General features: G+C 32.8%; 4 protein-coding genes and 1 long non-coding RNA gene across 7 annotated transcripts in view; 2 read left to right on the top strand and 3 right to left on the bottom strand.

The window, feature by feature from the left end:
• Positions 1 to 5534, top strand: part of LOC109359457 (probable LRR receptor-like serine/threonine-protein kinase At5g10290) — a 7920-nt gene extending 2386 nt beyond the window's left edge. For all 3 annotated transcript variants that reach the window (XM_019604133.1, XM_019604139.1, XM_019604148.1), the window contains exons 5-12: positions 333 to 476; positions 583 to 654; positions 751 to 816; positions 1852 to 1922; positions 2025 to 2168; positions 2708 to 3049; positions 3667 to 4061; positions 4589 to 5534. In XM_019604133.1, the coding sequence (XP_019459678.1) occupies positions 333 to 476; positions 583 to 654; positions 751 to 816; positions 1852 to 1922; positions 2025 to 2168; positions 2708 to 3049; positions 3667 to 4061; positions 4589 to 4903 (1549 nt within the window). In that variant the 3' untranslated portion in view covers positions 4904 to 5534. The remainder of the gene's footprint in view (positions 1 to 332; positions 477 to 582; positions 655 to 750; positions 817 to 1851; positions 1923 to 2024; positions 2169 to 2707; positions 3050 to 3666; positions 4062 to 4588) is intronic.
• LOC109359543 lies at positions 8009 to 10516 on the bottom strand. The gene is made up of 4 exons (XM_019604251.1): positions 10270 to 10516; positions 9313 to 10095; positions 9004 to 9150; positions 8009 to 8261 (listed from the first exon to the last, which is right to left on the bottom strand). The coding sequence occupies exons 1-4, from the start codon at positions 10294 to 10296 to the stop codon at positions 8037 to 8039; spliced, it is 1182 nt and encodes a 393-aa protein (XP_019459796.1). The 5' UTR covers positions 10297 to 10516; the 3' UTR covers positions 8009 to 8036.
• LOC109359526 (50S ribosomal protein L29, chloroplastic-like) lies at positions 11289 to 14669 on the bottom strand. The gene is made up of 2 exons (XM_019604228.1): positions 14249 to 14669; positions 11289 to 11672 (listed from the first exon to the last, which is right to left on the bottom strand). Exons 1-2 carry the CDS (start codon positions 14585 to 14587, stop codon positions 11490 to 11492), a joined length of 522 nt encoding a protein of 173 aa, XP_019459773.1. The 5' UTR covers positions 14588 to 14669; the 3' UTR covers positions 11289 to 11489.
• The window catches only part of LOC109359497 (ubiquitin carboxyl-terminal hydrolase 4-like), a 7800-nt gene continuing 5627 nt past the window's right edge, over positions 17096 to 19268 (top strand). Inside the window, exons 1-2 of the mRNA XM_019604192.1 lie at positions 17096 to 17321; positions 18330 to 18446. Of these exons, the coding sequence (XP_019459737.1) occupies positions 17205 to 17321; positions 18330 to 18446 (234 nt within the window). The 5' untranslated portion in view covers positions 17096 to 17204. The remainder of the gene's footprint in view (positions 17322 to 18329; positions 18447 to 19268) is intronic.
• Positions 18811 to 19268, bottom strand: part of LOC109359553 — a 2185-nt gene continuing 1727 nt past the window's right edge. The window contains exon 2 of the long non-coding RNA XR_002109074.1: positions 18811 to 19053. This is a non-coding gene — a long non-coding RNA (uncharacterized LOC109359553). The remainder of the gene's footprint in view (positions 19054 to 19268) is intronic.

The following is a 19268-nucleotide window of genomic DNA, read 5'->3' as shown; positions in this document are numbered from 1 at the left end:
TATATATATATGTGTGTGTGTGTGTTTGTGGGAATAGTGATAATTTGGTCTTTTTTTTTGAAGTTTGGATGACCTTTTATTAATTATAATTTTTATTCATATTCTCATTGTTCATAGTTCATTTTTGTTAATATTGCAAATGTTCACTTTTTTAGTGGACAGACCTGGGGATTTTGAGGAGCTAAGTGCTCAATTAGGTGTTACTGTTGTTCACTCTTTAGTTTTGTTATGCGTTTGTGGCAAAAAAAAATCTTAAATATTTACTACTGATAAAGAAAAAAGTAAGATTTATATGTTTAATCATTGATGCATGTTAAGCATTTATCATGCAGTTCTTTGCAAGGGAATGGCATCACTGGTGGGATACCAAAAGAATTAGGAAACCTAACAAACTTGAACATGTTGGATTTGGAAAATAACAGATTAACTGGTGAAATACCATCTTCTCTTGGTAATCTTAAAAAGCTTCAATTCTTGTAAGTATGGCAATTGATTTTCTGGGTATTATTGGTGTGTAATGATTTAATGAGTCTCAACATATGTTTTTATAGTGTAATGTTTCTCTTTTTGTCCTGAAACTAGGACATTGAGTCAAAACAATCTTACTGGGACTATTCCAGAATCACTGGCCAGTCTTCCAAGCTTGATCAATATGTATGTAAAATTATGGTCTCTAGAAGTTCACAGGCTACTACCAAGTATATCTCGTTATTTTAGTATCTCATTGATAATTCAAACTTGTCTTTGCAGTCTGCTAGATTCAAATGATCTCAGTGGTCAGATTCCAGACCAACTTTTCGAAGTTTCTAAATACAAGTAAGGATGCTTTGATCGAACATTCAGAACATCCTTAAACATGTCTTACTGTGTCTGAATCCATGGACCATGTGTACCCATGAAACATTTGAAAGTGGTAACATATGTGATAATGTTCAACCAAAGAACCAAAATATACAATTTCATTTAACAATTATCATTACATATTCCAATCCAGTGGTAGACAACGATTCTAATTGCCTTCCATTTTCTCTGGTTTCACTTTTTTGTTTCCATTTGAAAGATGGGCGATCATCACATATTTCGTTTCAACAAACTAAGTTTAGCTCTCATAGCTTGACTATTTTCCATATACTCTTACTTAATATTGAATGGTAAGATTCTAAAGAGGTGGCAGTTTTTCCCACTGTCTAGGAAATAAAGTTTATTTTTCATACACTGCTGTTGCACCATCGTTGTTGGGTTGGAGTGTATATTTAAGAAAGGGTAATAAGAATCTGGAAGTGTCACCCTAAAATCTTAGGCTTTTAGTTATAAGCTCGGAACTGAGGCTATTTATATCTCTAACAATGTTGATCATCTGCAAGCCCTTTGAGCCTGGAACTTTTGCTTGCTTAAACTTTTTTCTGAAAGTTTATTTAAAATGAGAATAAGAGACCCTGAGGATCTAACTGTCAAGCAATTGGTCAAAGTGAATATCATACCATATTAACATTATAAAGGGGGCTCAAATAATGAGTTGGTAGCCCTGAAATGGTTTTCTTCTCTAACATGAAGGTTTATCTGGTGAAGAACTACAGGCAACCAATAGCAACAATAACGATGAACTGTGCTTCCTTAAATTGATCGGTGATAGGTTAAATTAGAAGCTTAAGGCATACCAATTTGAAACTTTTTTTTGCCCCTCCTTTTGTCAGGTGTGACCACATGTCATGTTGTCTAAGGGTTACTTGGATAGAATATTTGAAATTTGGATGTATGAGATGTTTACTTCTGTTTTTTTGTACTACCAATAGTATCCCCTCACCTTAATGTTTACTTCTGTTGGTAACATATGACTATTTCTTATTGCAGTTTCACTGGAAATAAGTTGAATTGTGGTGTGAATCAGCGTCACCCTTGCGCATTTGACAGTGCAGATCAAGGTTACTTGATTGGATTATTTGTTGCACCTGTTTTGTAATGTATTGAAGTCTATCTCCCCTTCCTGGCTACAATCTGAATACTATTTTTCCTAAACTTGGCAGGTTCATCTCATAAACCAAAAACTGGCCTCATAATTGGAGTTATTGTGGGGTTAGTCGTTATTATTTTCCTTTGTTGTCTGCTGTTCTTTTGGTGCAAGGGTAGCCACAAGATATACAAACCTGAAGTTTTTGTAGATGTTGCAGGTTTGAGTTTCTTTTTAGTCTGCAATTTTCTTGTGAGTCTTCTCTTAAGTGAAACATGGATGTTATTATGTTTTGCACTTGCAGCATTTGAAAATATTGATCTGGAAACTCTACCTGTGCATTTGGTTCCAATACTGTAAACTGGCGAGTGAATAAAGATATAACATTATGGCATATGAGACACTATTATCCACATTTTATACTGATTTTATGTACAGTGTTTTTGCTCACCTCATTATGTATAGTCAATGCACTGGAATTGCACTGTTTCTTGCTGACCAAATCCACCATGACGATCAACAGATTCTGGTTATGTTCATTTTATTAATTAGTCTAGTTCCTTTACCATCTTGCTCTTTTGGATGCCAATGCCCTTTGGTTGTGCTTTACCTTCTTTTTCGTTTCCCCACCCTCTGTGGCCCACTTGATCAAACTAGTGTGGTAACAACATTAAAATTGAGGTTCATGTGGATGAACTTTAGCTTCTTTTTTTAATTAGCTCATGATTTTGTTTGTATTATTATTTCTTGTATTATCAGGTGAAGTTGATCGACGAATTGCATTTGGTCAACTAAAAAGATTTGCATGGAGAGAACTACAGATAGCTACGGATAACTTCAGTGAGAAAAATGTTTTAGGCCAGGGAGGCTTTGGAAAGGTTTACAAAGGTGTTCTTGCTGATAACACAAAAGTTGCTGTCAAAAGGTTGACTGATTATGAAAGTCCTGGGGGAGATGCAGCTTTCCAGCGTGAAGTTGAGATGATAAGTGTAGCTGTCCATAGGAACTTGTTAAGGCTGATTGGGTTTTGTACTACACCAACAGAGCGCCTCTTAGTTTATCCCTTTATGCAAAACTTAAGTGTTGCCTATCGTCTACGAGGTATTTAGTATCATTCAATTTGACATTATTAATTAACCAAGTGTTGGATTTGATTTGTTTTAAAAGAGAATTTTTAATTTATTTTTATTTTATTACTGGGACTGGAGAGTCAATCAGATTATGGAATATCGCCACCATAATCTAACATTTCATGTCATATGCTACCAATTTACGATTTATCTAACACTTTAGGGTAAGATTTAAAAAAATAGTTCAACTAGAAAACCAGACATGGGGATGATTTTATTAGATAAATCATATAATAATATTTACTAATATATATGTATGCTTTGGTGTAAATTATCAGCAACACAGATGTTCAAAATGACACGGGGCATAATAAGCATAAAATATTTAAATTAAGTTACCTTTTTAATATTTTCCTCTGACTAATTTATTTATTTTCGAACAATTTTAATTATTCTGCTTTGTGTTGCCATTACGTCCAACGTTGATTTTAAATGATTATTACCAGGTTAAGTTTATTAACCATGTAACCTGTGTCGTAGGACTTGAATTGTGTGGGTGGGTAGATTGGATGTCCTTATTTTATTTAGCCTGGTTGTAAAACTTGGCATCATTTCCACTGATATTGTACTATGTCAATACTGATGCAGAAATCAAACCTGGGGAAGCTGTTTTGGATTGGCCTACAAGAAAACGGGTGGCCCTGGGAACAGCCCGTGGCCTAGAATATCTTCATGAGCATTGTAATCCTAAGATTATTCATCGGGATGTGAAGGCAGCTAATGTCTTACTTGATGAGGATTTTGAGGCAGTTGTTGGAGACTTTGGTTTGGCAAAGTTAGTCGATGTTCGAAAGACTGATGTGACAACTCAAGTTCGTGGGACAATGGGCCACATAGCTCCTGAATATTTGTCCACCGGAAAGTCATCAGAAAGGACTGATGTTTTTGGTTATGGGATTATGCTTTTGGAGATTGTTACTGGTCAACGGGCAATTGACTTCTCACGTTTGGAAGAGGAAGATGATGTGCTTTTGCTTGACCATGTGAGATCTCTTTTTTTATAGCATTGTCTTCTTATTTCCTCCTGTGTGTCTGTGTTTGTTTCATGATTTTGTAGCGTGATTGGAACTTGTGCATCTCTCTTGAGTGGTTTGATGATGTTAACTTTAGCATTTTATCACATGAATAGGGATCCACCTAAAATGTCCATCATAACCTACTTAGGCTAACCCATATAGGCAGAGAGTAACGATTAATTCATAATGGTGAGCCAAGCAAAGTTCATGTAGTTATAACTAACTATATTTCTGCATTTTTATCAAGCTGGAAATAAGTTAGATTGTGTTGTTTACATCTTGCTCTCAATATTTTAGAAAGCACATGCTTTGCTTCTAATCATCATTTGCCTTGTTAATATTGAAGAAAATGTGAGGTGCAGTTTTTTAGGTAGAGTTCCGCCTTTTCTCCATGGTGCTGTGTTTGTCATCTTCAAAAAAGCAAGCCTTGCATAATTACCACTATGAGTTTATCCTTTTTGGTTAATGTTTTTCTATACTTTTGTGCTCTACAGGTTAAGAAACTGGAGCGGGAGAAAAAACTTGATGCTATTGTTGACCGAAACTTGATTAAAAACTACAATATGCAAGAGGTAGAGATGATGATACAAGTTGCATTGCTCTGCACACAAGGAACACCAGAGGACCGTCCACTGATGTCCGAGGTTGTAAGAATGCTAGAAGGGGAAGGGTTAGCAGAAAGGTGGGAGGAATGGCAGCATGTGGAGGTTAATCGGAGGCAAGAATACGAGAGACTGAAAAGAAGATTTGACTGGGGAGAAGATTCGGTTTATAACCAAGATGCCATTGAGTTGTCTGGTGGGAGATGAGAAGACCCATAAAGTTTGAACGTTTATGTCTTATTATTTTGCCTTCTTATAAATAGGTTGGCTTGATGTATGTTTTGTTGTTTTCTAACTGTATAAAAGGGGGAAAGGAGTTACAGTTTTGATGTTCTAATGGTGATTTTGGTATGAAGTGTTTTCTTTAGTAAAACAAGAATCCATTAGAAAAGGATTTTGGTGAGTTTTCAGCATTGATCTCATTTCTACAACATGGAAGATGCTTGTGTGAAAAAACTCACAATACCTAGCCTCACATCTCTCATGTCACTCGATAAATGGCCGAACCAAAGTGCGTAGAAAACAAGGCGAGAACTATTGATATATCACCAAGTTGCACATTTTGTTTTAGGCTAGAATTGCCTTCTAAGCTGGTTGTTTGTGAATGTAACCATGATCATACTGTTCCGGATACCCATATGATGATGTACAGCAACACCTCAAACAAAATATCACAGTAAATGGAAGATGGAAGATGGATGATGTTTGGGAATCACAGTATTCCTTGGTGCATAGAGTCAGAACATTGCATTGTATATATGCCAATTGGTGCAAATTTGAATCTTCCATAAACAGAAACTGTGTTGTTAAAATGTAGTTTGATGATAAGGTTGTGTATATCATTACTGCATTACCTTAGCCAATGCCCAAAAATCGGCTACATTATTGGCTTGTAACCAATGCTTTACTGAATTTACTTTTAATTTGACCACCTTGCTTTATTGTCTCAAATCTTGTATCGCATTAATGATAAAGAAGCAAAAATAAAAAAAAATAATAAATTTTTAAATTAATATTTAGGTTTTCATTGGTGTAAGACAAAATTTGGGAAATGGTTTTGTGAAAGTAAATCTTTGTCATTGGTTATAGGGTTTATATTTCATTTTGGGAGTAGGAGGTCTTTGTTATGTTATTGTTATGTGTATCTTACCATCCAAAATAAGTACTTACGTAAATATAAGTATACATTATCAATGAAGATTAATTGAAATCAAAATCGGATTAATAAAAAATTAGTTTTAACAAATAATTTGCCGGTTGAGCATTTTTTTTCTAAGTTGGAGTATTGGTAGGATCCATTAGAGAGCAAATTGAATAGTTAAATAATTAATAACTTGTTTAGGGTGTTTATATTAACTTTTCCCTTTATTAACTTGTTGAACAATTATTTAATCTATACTAGCACCAAGGGTGAACTAATATATGAAACAATTTTATAAGCAACTCTTCATTCTAACAGAAGATTTCAATTGGTCAATTTGTTTCTTTTTGGATTAAAAGGATTTCTCTCTGGAAGGGTTATGTCTATGTCTATATAAACACATTGAAGATATGCAAAACATAACCATTTACTATTTTATCCCGAATAGATAGTTTAGTTGGTGGAGTTGGCAGATACAAAATATCAACATCTGAATTCAAACTCGGCAGTAATATAATTTCCTCATCTTCCTCCTCATAAAAATAATATTATCTATAAAAATAATCATTCTCTACACATTTCTTTTGAACAAATACATCTCTGCATATATCTCTCTATTCATCCAACACCATTTGTCTCTCTTTTTTCTGAAAGAGAATTTGGAAATGTAGTGCTTGAATCTATTACATTCCATTGATTAAGGGTTGATAGCAAGAATTCATCTACGTGTCTTCGCATGATCGAAGAAAATTATCAAAAGCTTAAAAAACACCATACAATGGATTTATTTCTTAGTCATATTATTTGAATATACTTTGGAGTAAATACCAATTTCAATCTCCCGTGTTTTTTATTTTAACAGTTTGTTCCTCAAAAATTGAAAAACTCAAAATGGTCCCAATTTTTTTTTTAGTGAAACTCAAATGAGTTAAATTAGTTATTTTTAATATGTTTTACAACATCTGATATAAAGTAATTTGATCCTAAAAATTATTAATTTAACCCTAAAAATTATTAATTTGACCCGCACTTGAAACTTTTGGGTTTTTCAAATTTTGAATGACCAAACTAATAAAATCAAAAAACATAAAAGACTAAAATAAGTATTTACTCTATATTTTAAACACAAATAGATCTAACTGAATTGCTTTAAAATTTCCATTACGTTTATGGAACACTTATGTACTTCACAGTGATACAAAATCATATTACATAATCATAATATTAACAAAGGTTTATTAGTACCAAGCGACCAATGGGCATAATCAAAATTGAGTTCATTATGATAGTTAACGTGACATTTTTAGCATTTTTTATCAAGTGACTTAAGTCGTGAGACTCTTTCATCTAGTAGATTAGTTTTTTGGGTCGAGTTCTCTTCATGTGTTTAAGTCTTAACATAAGATTACAAATTAATTTTCCTAAGTTAAAGGTTGTTGTTGTGTATGGCTCATGTTATTGGATTCAAATGTAGAAGTAATTGGTCGTGCACAACTCAATGTTGGGAAATGATAATATAAGAATATGTTTTTATTTTCCTTTAAAAATGTAATTAACAATTGAAAATGGACAAATTATGAAGTATTTTCTAACAACAATGTATAATTATATATTATTACTAAACATATTTAACGTTTATTTCCAAAATACTCCAAATTGGGGGAACTTTAAAAATAGACATATAGAGAGTTTTGAAGGGTTTGAGAAACCATCCAAAACTTCCCCTTTCCTTGATCCAACTCTCAAACAAGGGGAATGCTTTCCAAAGCCACCCCTTCCCTTTCCTTCCCTACCAAAACTTCACTCCCAAACAAAGCTTAAGGATACACATCTGTTATCTTACAGTTTGTACCACTCCATGTGTCATAGGCTTGTGATTGGTCAAGAAAATATATTTAAGTTAAAATTTAATTATCAATTATTTTCTAACCAATCACAAGTGCATGCCACATGGAGTGGGACAAATTGTGGGACAACAGATGTACTTCGAGTTATTAATGCAGTAACTTGCTAACTCTAATAATATATCAGTATTCCCTCAATGTTCGGTGAAAATAGACACAATTGGTCTAACTAACAAATCCCCACATGTTTTATATCTCTATTCTTTATTTTTCATGGATTACTTATTCCAACAATTTATTTAGATAATATATAATTTAGTAAAGACATGTTCAATTTAACAAATGGCCTTATAATTTATTGTTGTAGTTTTTCTGCTACAAAGATGGAGAAATGTCCCATAAGACCAGTGAGATAGGTGTTGTTGTATCTGGATTCTAAGGTCAAGATTTCATTGTCATTTATCTTGACAGAACCTGGTTTAGGTACACACTCTGACATTGCAACAAGGTAACCCTCTTCATTTCCTGGTTCCTTTCCTGTTCCATATCTTGGTCTTGAGTTACATAAAATCTGTCCATCCTAAATTAATCAAAAACATTAAATGTATAAGTGAAGATGCATTATTGTAATGTTTGACTTCTAACAAATGATACATGAAATCAAGAAAATATCCCTTTAAAAATAACAAAAAAAATTCAGGCACACAAATTTAATAAGGTAGTGTATGTAGGAAGGCTTAGGATATCTACGTCTAGATTAGGGCACAACCATGGTGTCAATCTTAACATTTCGTTTATAAATTGAGTTTTAGATATAAAAAATAGAAATTTTAAAAAATATCTCAGAAGTATATTTTATGGATGTGAAGTATTTCTCTTTTATCCCTTCAAAACTAGACTCACCAAGAGGTAGAACAAGTGTGTTACATGGGGCTAATGGGCATAACTAATAGAGTTACCCATTATTTTAGCAACCAAATAATTTCATTCCCACAGTTTTCATAAAAAATCTCACTCATGAGACAATTCACTCTTTCCATATCAAAAGAATTTAATAAAAGAAAGATTGATTATGTTTATGTCCATGAAAAATATAAAAATATTCTTGGTCCACGAAAAATGAAATGTCTCAAATTAAAAGTCTAATTTCAACCAAAATCGTCTTGATAAATTTTAGCTTCAATTGACTCCACCATAATTTGACTAAAATTTGAGAGTCAAATTGGCAATTTTAATATGTTAGAGTCCAAATTTGAACAATTTGAGTCTTTACATGGCTTTGATGAACCTATATGAGATTATTGATAAATGTTGAACAATACCTGTCCATAAAGAGTTGAGCCAGCACTTCCTCCATGTTGATGAGCAACACCATAGATGAGATAACCACCTTTTTCTAATGGAATGCTTGCTTTCTGTACATGAACTGGTTTTCTATCACCATTTTCTGGAATAATACTATACTCTACCTGCAACAAATTAAGTAATCTTTGTTGTTCATTACCTAAAATCACCAAACTATTATTATGTTCTATAATTTGATACAAGATGTTACTTGACATAACATGTTTTTATTGACGCGAAATAGTATATGAGACAACATATATTTTTTCCTCTGCTAACTCATTTACCTTGCAATTATGGACTACATTGGAACCATTTTTCACCACTTCATCAGTTGAATCAAGTATATAAACCTTAACACCTATTTGATGTTGGTCCCACTCAACCCACTTTATTGTGTATCTTAGGTGAACACTTCTCCTTGGACCATGAAAACCTTCTTTCAATTTGCATTGTGTGTTATCATAGCAACAATTGAATCCTCCTTTATATTCTGGATTCAATGGAACACCTTTAACATCTTTAGTAACATTATAAAGGTTACATCTGCATTGAGCACAACCATGCTTATCTTGTACACCACGTAAATCAATGATCATAGTGTCTAATACCCATTTCTCTTCATACCCTTTTGCAATTTTTTCAGGATTGCCCATTTCGACCGCGAAAGGATTGGGAATGTCCGAAGTTGTACCTCGTGATTCCGATCCTCGACCCCAAAAATGTGGAAGAGAATAACATGGACCATTGTTTAGTTTAGCAATGACACCTCCTTTTGGCTTAGCATTATTTTCCAAGTGAAGTACAGCAAGCCAATGATGAAGGTAAGTTTCATTAAGAGATAGAGATTTTCCTTTTTCATCAACTAGTTCTGCATCAAATCTTTTGATTCCTATATGACCCTTTGGAAAATCAACATTGAATAAGTATTTTTTGACACATAATCCTGGTTCCAATTCTAGCTTTTCAGATAAAAATGTAGCTGACTTTACTTGAGCATTTGAGTATGATGTGTTTAAATGCAGCACCAGTATTGATATCGAAAGTACTATGATAAATATCATTTTGACCTGAAAACCATTATTATCATAGTGTCATGAATAACACCTATAGTGCAATTTTATTTATGCAATCTTAAAAGATAATTCATAAATATATACATAAAACAAAATATAGTTTTTGATTAAAAAAACTTTTCGCTACATAAATTTGAAGTAAAAATTATCAGGGGTTAAAAATCATACCACATGAGAGGAACAGAATCCGATCATGGCAGAGAGTATTGAAGTTTGGAAATTGCACAGTTGCTGATTAATAATGTTTAATGCTAATGGAGGTCATGTGTAACTTACAATGATTCTAAATTATGGTTTCTGTTGGGTTTATTATGAAGTAATAAATAAGTAGGCAGTTGAAGCAAAATATGACATAATCGACCTTGATGGAAGAGTTTATTACATATAAATTATTAGTAGTTTAAACTCTATTTATGTTTTTTGTTGTAAAGTATTTTATTTTTGAAACATAATAAAAAAATGTTCTAAGAGCTGAAGCACCACCAATACTAAGATGAGGCAATTATACAACTTGTTTTTATGACCCCCTTTCTAGATTGTGAATATGCTTTCAGAAAAACAGACGAGAATTAAAATAACTTTTCAAATAATCAGATAATTATATAGGGGGTAAAAACTACACTGGGTTTTCCTTTTCATAGTGATTTTCTTGTGCATATACCCATGATGGAATATCAATCCTAACAAGTAAATTACGTTACAACTGTGCATGTATTTCTTACTAAAGGTTTGTTTGTGAGTTTGTTTTTGGAGGGCAAGAGAAGGAAAAGGAAGACTTAGGAGTCATGAAATACATTTGTGAGATGACAAGGAAATGATGGATTAGCTCGTAATAAAATATCATTTAGTTAATTTAAAATTTGCTGAGTGCTGAATATTATTTTTTGAAAATTATAGACAGTAAAATAATTCCATCTTTAAAAAATGCAATAAGGTTTGGCTTTAAATGCAGGATCTAAGTAATTTTTAGATTCCATCTCTAAGTAATTTTTTAGATTCCACTACATGTTTCATCACATGGGAAAGGTGTGTAATATAATCATAAGTTTGTGCCAAGAAGATCTGTATCTGAATCTCCATCTCTACTTCACATCTTTGATTCCCTTAATTTAACACAGCAAATTTACCCTTGATATTATACCAACTTGCCTCTGTTCAAAACTAATACAATTTCAACTTTGAACAGAGTAAAATCAAAAGCATTTATCTGATTTTAAGCCTAAAGTTATGAGTCATGTCTCTTTTTGCTTACAAATTTAGAAACATACATTACTGCTAAGAAGATATTATACAGAACATAGTCCAACCAAAACAAGAAAATTGTGACTGAACAATAATAATTTAAGTACCAACAAACTCTATGACTTGCTGCATATTTTTGAGTTTGCTCATGCAGCATTTTCAGCTTCTGCAGCCTCTGCAGCTGCTTCTTCCTCTCTAAGCTTTATTAGAAGTGGAGATGGTCTTACCACAATGCTTTTCTTCCATTTTTTATCAAGCTTTCTGGACAACCTCTTGTTGATACCCTCCTCGAGCTCTCTTTCTCGCTTCACAGTAAGCATTCGAGCAATCTGTATAGACATTAAAAGTCACATAGTTTATCCAAAAATAGCACATAGAGATGGAAAATGGACAATAATTTTAATAGTGGGAGATGGGTTCTGACAGAATCACCACTTCAGTTCTCACAAAATCTCAGATGGATAAGTGGAGAAGGGTCGACAATTTAAAAGATGGAAATGGAAAATGGTAACTCAATTTGATTTTATTGGTGGATCAAAACTTGATATTGGCATTTGGCCCATACAAATTACATTCTTTGCGTATATAGTAATTTTGATAGTGAAAAACATTGAAATGACAAGAATTAGATACACAAAAAGTTAGATGTTGATCTATTACATCTCAATAGAGTCAATCTTAATGCAACCAGCGGTTTATAAGAATTTAAGAAAATCAAACTTTAGACATAGCCCTCTACCATGTTATAAGAAATTCAAACTTATTACAGCTAAAAGAAGGCTGCAAGGACACGCATGTGTCTGTGACTAGGAGTCAGGTGGCATCATGTTCGGAAAAAATTGAGTATGCTTAACTGCAGTGCATCTTATGGAAATATTCACAAGAGGGTTAATAACCAGATCATGTCCTTCCTACATCATAGACACTCTGACTTGGTCTTTTAGTGGTTTCCTAGTTTTCTGCATGTAGTTGTGATAGTGCCGTGCATTTAGGATTACTTTCAGTAACTCTTGCTGGACGTTTTGCTCCATAGATACCATTGTAATTCATGTGTTTAATGCAATGAGAATAACAGAGAACTTCATTCTCTACATGGTATCCACAGCTAGATAATTTTTTTTTCCCTCTCTCTCTTCTCATCTCTTTCGTCTCATGGCTAACACCAATCAATCTCTCCTCTCACTCTTGCCAACCACACAAATCCAAACCTTAATCTTCAAATTCCAGCCATCAATATCAAACTTGAACGGGACAATTACTCTTTATGGCAGTCCACCGTTATCTCTGCTCTTGAGACATTCGACCTAGAATCTTTCATTCTGCATCCTTCCCCACCACCGGAAACTTGTGTCATTACAACCGCTGATGGTGTCTCAACCATCGAATCCAACCCTGATTTCACTATATGGAAGAAGCGAAACCGTTTTGTCCTTTTATGGATTAAATCTACTCTCTCTGAGCGAGCACTCTCCTTGGTCGTTCGTGCCACATCCTCTCAAACAGCCTGGACTGCCATTGAAAAATCATTCCAGGTTCAAACTCGGGCTCGCCGCATGGCTATGAAGGTTCAATTACAAACACTCACAAAGGGCTCTCTTTCTATGCTAGAATACATTGAGCATAAGTGCTCCATTGCCGACTCTCTTGCTGAGAATCTCCATCCCTTCTCCGACGAAGATCTTGTTGGGTATATATTAAGCGGTCTTGATTCATCTTACAGTGCCTTCTCTACAGCCTTCATGATGAAGTCCGACGATGTATCTGTTGATGATTTGGCTGGTCTCCTTCTTCAAGAGGAGGCTCGTCTTGAACAGGAACATGCTCGCCAAGCTATTGTTGTGCCTCAGTCCAACACCCCAACATCACTTCTCTCTGGCTCCGCTGCATTCACTACAAACCGGTTTTCCAACCGGGCGTCTTTCAACTCCAACAGTCGCAACAGTGGTGCTGGCTTCTCTTCAACACGCAACACTGACAATCGCCGTCGTCGCCCTATGTGCCAACTATGCAGCAAACCAGGTCACGAAACTATTGACTGCTGGCAATGCACAAATCAAACAGATTTCCCTTCTCGTCGTGTCAAATAATCATGCAAGTGAAAAATTTAGTTCAACTATTTCTACATGTTGAACTTCTCTGTATGTATGCAATTATGCATATCTGTTTCTCGGAGGAATTTATAGTCCATATATTTCCGGCGAATCTATACTAAAATCAAATTAAGGCCTTCTATGAAGGAGGAGTTTAATAAAATAGAACAGACAGCCATCATATAATCTTATGACAACCTTATCCATAAGGTTGTTGTTGCTCAAACTAGCCCTGTTATTCAAAATCGTCTTGTGTCAACGTCCAATATGACAAATTAAAAGAAGCACTTACTACACAAGTTGAACCAATACAAAATTTACACATGAATTTGAATGGTTCAACCGCGCTAAGGAAGAAGAAATCAAGTTAAAGGATAAAAAATTGAAGTTAATCCTCTCCAAGAATAGATCCAAGATCACGAAGACATAGCTACAACATCATGAAACGATGTGCAAAGTGTTTAGAGAAAAAACATGGAATTAATTAAGATGATTCTAAAGTTATACAAATGTGGTAACATGATTATCTATATTAAAAAGTATCTATACCAAACAAAATGAGTTGTTATGGTATAGTGGAAACCATATGAGGAAATGATAAAAGAAAGATTATGAACATCATTGATGATAGAGCATTATGATATCGTTCAATCATTTAGCCGAAACCTGGCTAGTGAGATAAAAGCTGAGTTGTTGTTATATCTCAAACAAAAATTAGTGTCTACTGTAACTCCTTTCATCCCAACTTAAAAAATTCGCTATCTTATTATTAATAAATGAATTTAAAAAATGAAGAGAAGAAACAAAAAAAATACCCTCTTCCGCATGCGACTGAATTCGCTAGACTTGAACTCATTACGAGCTGATTTCTGAAGACGGAGCATTAAAAGATCACCCTTAAGGTCAACAACTTCTTCATTAATTTTTTCAGTGCTTAACTTTCTGATTTCTTCCATTTCTTGTTCTCTCTTTGCCATCATCACCACTGACACTGATGCACTGCGTTGAGTGAGGGGAATGGAACATACATTGTGACGAAGACGGAGATGAATGCCATTGAAGGAAGATTTTGAAGGGAATAATGGCTTTGGGGAAAAGGAGAGAGTGGAAGAAGAAGAAGAAGATGAAGCAATAGAGAAGGTAAGGCTCAGCATTTTGCTTGCTACTCTCAACTCTGTTGTGTGACCAAAGCAGATAAGACCTTAGCCACATTCTTCGTTCTGTTTTATTTGTATGGGTCTATGGGCCTATTCATTTTGGACTATGTTTTATTTCAAAAGTTTTTAATCATGTATAGTAAATAAAAGAAGTTTAATCATAAATTGTGGATAATACATGAATATTGTGTAAAACTCATAGTAGTTAATGTATATTTTTTTTCTTTTCACTTTTCATGCCTCTTATTCTTTTTCTCTCATTTTCCTTGAATCTCTTAAATCATTTCACCTTCTCACCTCATACTCTAACCCCACCCCTTCATTTGATGCTCACATCTCACACTCTTATGCCTCATTTAGTTGAGGTGAGTATGAGAGAATAAAAGAGGAGAAGAGGAAAAGGGAGGGTTGTTTATAAATTTCTCCTCTTTGTTTGTGGAATAAAAGAAATTAGATAGAACGAAATGTAGTGCATTATATGTCAAGTTTATTCTCTTTAAATAGGAGAAGAAAGTGAGTTGAGAGAGTATAAAAAATCAAAAATGACTAAGTTACTTTACCAACTTCATACTATTACATACATGCAGATACATGATTATGAACTTCTAGCCATTAAATATTCATGTGACACTTTACGTAATACTTTGATTTGCTATTTTTAAACTATTTTAAAAATAAATTTTAAATAAATACTAATTTATTTACACATTTTAAAGGCAAATACATCTCTATAATTAACATTTAGAACTAAAGTCAGTATATAATTATTTAAAATAGTAAATTTGTATATATAAAAAAAACTCAACTCTATTTCTTATCTCTTTCTTTCTACTCATTTCCATCTTCTCTCATATCATTTAGTCCTTCAAACTAAACAAAACATTAAGATTGCTTATATTGGGTTATGTTTATCATTTCATTGTCTATTTCCTCACAATCATTTCTAGTCATTTTTAAGGAAACCACTTTTTAGTCATTTTTATAATCCATTGTCATAATTGAAATGAATATTTAAAAATATATATTTGGATAGATACTGTTTTGAAATATAACCACTCTAAAACATATTTCCATATCTACTCCTTAGGCTATTATATTTTTAAAATAATTTTCAGATGAAACTCAAACATTTAGTTATTATATTTCAAATTAAAATTAATTAGTATCACTATTTCAATATTTTTATAAGGTAACTTCTTTTTATAGTGGAGGGAGTGTGCCACTTATGGTTTTAAGATTTATTTTCTTATTAGGTTACGGTATTTCAATATTATTTTATTTAAATTTTGAATATGGCTAATAATGAATTGAATTAATATTCTTTCAAAAAAACCAATTTGTTATTTAGTTTGATAAACTTGATTCATAAACCAAAGTAGTTTAATTAGAACTAAAAGTCGTTAAATAAACGAGCCAAACTTGAGCCAAAATATAGTTCGATTCATTAGGTTCATGAGATGACTTAATTATATATATATACACACGAAAATGATTCAAATGAGAACAATTCTCATATAGATCAGTAAATTGATGTCATACAAATATATATAGAGATGATTAAATTTAAAAATTAATTAATGATCGCTTATTTATTTGTGCTTAACTTTTAATCTTAACACTTCAAATAAGATTCAATAATACATATTAATTATTCTCATTTTTCATATTAAACATTACTCTTAATTGAACCATTTACTATATCTACATATTCATTAAATAATCATTACAATATGAATTTTAATTGGGGGCAATATTTATTATTAATATTCACTAACTTTCTCTAGATACATACATATATAATCCATCAACACATTACACATTTTTTAGATTTATGCTGATGAAGGATATAATTTGAGATTCTCAACCACTCGAAAGCTTATGAACTTTAATTGATTAGAAATTGACATAAAAAATAGTTTGATATTAAAGTTCAATTGAAACCCAACTTAAATTAATCTTTAACAAGTCAAATCGAGTCAAGGTCGACTCAGCTCGTTTCCACCCCTTATTTTAAAATATAGGATATTTTAAATTTGGTAGTGCTTTTAAAAGATGGTAAATAGCTTTTATGAATTAATTATACTTTGTAAATATTAGTATTAATTATTAAACAAACGTGCATTTGATAATAAAAACATTACAATTATAGTAATTCTATCACTATTGAGATAATACAAAATGCACTTGCTGAAATGTTGATTTTTAAATATTGAGATACATTTTACTTAAAAATAGAAATGAAGCAGTTTTATTTTTAAGTGTGATATCTATATTCATAATTGTTAGTATAATATTTATAGATGTATGGCTTTCAAGAATCATTAAAATTTTGAATCAACAATGTATAAAACTTATATATAATCATTAAAATTTTGAATCAATAATGTATAAAACTCATATATAATCATGCGTATCTTTTTTATTTATGTTGAAAAAGAAAAATATGAATGTCAAAGCGCAGACTTAACTGTTGCAGTTTTTGTCTGGCATTCTACTGTTCCTCACTCCTTTCTTGGACGAAACTCTTTGCCCAGTCTTCATTCAACAAAACCCTAACGATTCGAAACGATCATCGTTGGATTGTGAGTTACTGAGTTGATTGGAATCATAGCTGATGGGTGCTGCAGGCTCCAAGCTCGAGAAAGCTCTCGGGGACCAATTCCCTGAAGGTGAACGTTACTTCGGCCTTGAAAATTTCGGCAACACATGTTACTGCAACAGCGTTTTGCAGGTTTTTCATTTCTTACTTTTTTTAATCCGATTATGAAGAGAATCGATTAATATTATTTATAAGTAGCAGATTTTTTTAATAATTTTTCTTTTTTTGTTTTCTTTTTGCTCATTTTTATGGTTTTTTTTATTGTAAGGAAAGCTTATTGCAGTTACATGTATAATATTAGAGTGTAATATTATAAGTGTTTTTTATAGAGTGTAGGAAATCATTCATTACTCATAAAGTTACATCATCCACCATTCATTTGAATTAGTTTTTTTTTTGAAGAGTCAATGATCATTAAATATGAATGTCGAATGATGTACTGTGTAAGAACTCGTACACTGTCAGTGCATATATTATTTTCTCATATTAAGGAGATCAACTTGTATTTTTGTGTTTGTTGATCTGTGTGGCAGAATTTCTAAGTGCTGATTTATGAACCAGTATAAGGATTGAGATTAATTGTTTTTATATTAGTATGAGAAATGGAACAAATGGATTGCGTTTTATTTCAGTTTCCTTGCTAAATCTGTTTCTATAATTTAAATAAATTTTGTTTCTGTTATAAATTACCGGGCACATATTTCATTCAACTTTCATTTCGTACTAGCTAGCAGAAGTTCTCGATTAGAATTTTTAGATTTTGATAGTATGGTGCGGTATTTTTGCTAAAAATGGTTGTTAGTTTTGTTAAAGTTTAAGATTTAAAACTAAATTTGTGATTCAATCTTTTCTTTGTTGCTTTTAATAGTATTGGCGATGTCTATGTTGATGAGGCATATGCCGACTTATAGCTTATTGTGGCCTTTTTATAAGATGATATGGTGCATAAATCAGGCCACTGCATGTTTCAATTTCATTACAGTTATATTGCATAGCGCAAACATTTATCCCATCTAAAATATCAATAAATGCATTTGACATCTTTGGTTATGAGATTTGAATATGGGTGTGGTTGTTATTTTTTATAAATGTTTTTAGGGCTTTTGACTCACAAGTCGCTCATTCTGCCACCTTCTGCAGGCACTATACTTTTGTGTTCCATTTCGAGAACAATTACTAGAGTATTATGGAAATAACAAAAGCATAGGGGATGTTGAAGAAAATCTTTTAACTTGCTTAGCTGACTTATTTTCACAGGTAATCAGTCTTTACTTTGGAAAGTTAATGCCATTTCATGCATGATGTATATAATCCTCTTCATATTTTGATTGACCCAAGGATGATTCACTAGTTTAGATGTATTGTCTTATCTAACTGTGGTAATGGTGAATGCCTCACTCTCGTCAAAGAATCTATCTGTAAAGCTTTGCTGGACTGTTTTTCTGTTGAGCTCAACTGGTCATATGAAACAATTGCATTGTGTACTTTGAATGCCTTTCAATGGTTATTATTAACTTCAGCTAGATACATGACTCTAAGTCTCTAACATTAGGAGAGAGGACTTTCGGGGTTTGCTTACCTGAAACTAAACAATTATTTGTGTAAATCCTATTTGGCGTAGCAGTCCAAACAAGAGACTTCAACTTGGAGGGGATTTCAAAAGGAGTTAGCAAAAGTAGAAGTGCCCCTTTGGAGTTTGAGGAATTTCCGTTAGGTTAACAAGAGTACACTACAGAGGATTCTAAGGTCCAAATACTGCTGCCATGTAATGAAGAGGGGTGAAGTGAATCTAGCAAGCAAACCAATAAGACAATCCAATTTTAAAACTCCTTTGTTGGTAGGGATTCTTGTTATTAAATATTGACTTAAAAGAAAAAAGAGAATGATGTGGCAAAAGAAGTGGGTATGGTGAAACCTTCTTGTGGCCAAGTAAAATGAGTGGCTATAGTGTAACCTCTTTTGTAGCCAATGAGAAGAAGAGGTTGTGGTGAAGCATCTTTATTTTTGGCCACACAATCCTCAAGGCTTTGGCTATAAATAGGAATGCTCCAAGCCATTGTAAGACACACCAATATTCTA

This window comes from Lupinus angustifolius, chromosome LG01 (genome assembly GCF_001865875.1).
Source record: "Lupinus angustifolius cultivar Tanjil chromosome LG01, LupAngTanjil_v1.0, whole genome shotgun sequence".
Classification (NCBI taxonomy): Eukaryota; Viridiplantae; Streptophyta; class Magnoliopsida; order Fabales; family Fabaceae; genus Lupinus; species Lupinus angustifolius.
This window is presented reverse-complemented; position numbering and strand designations above follow the sequence as displayed.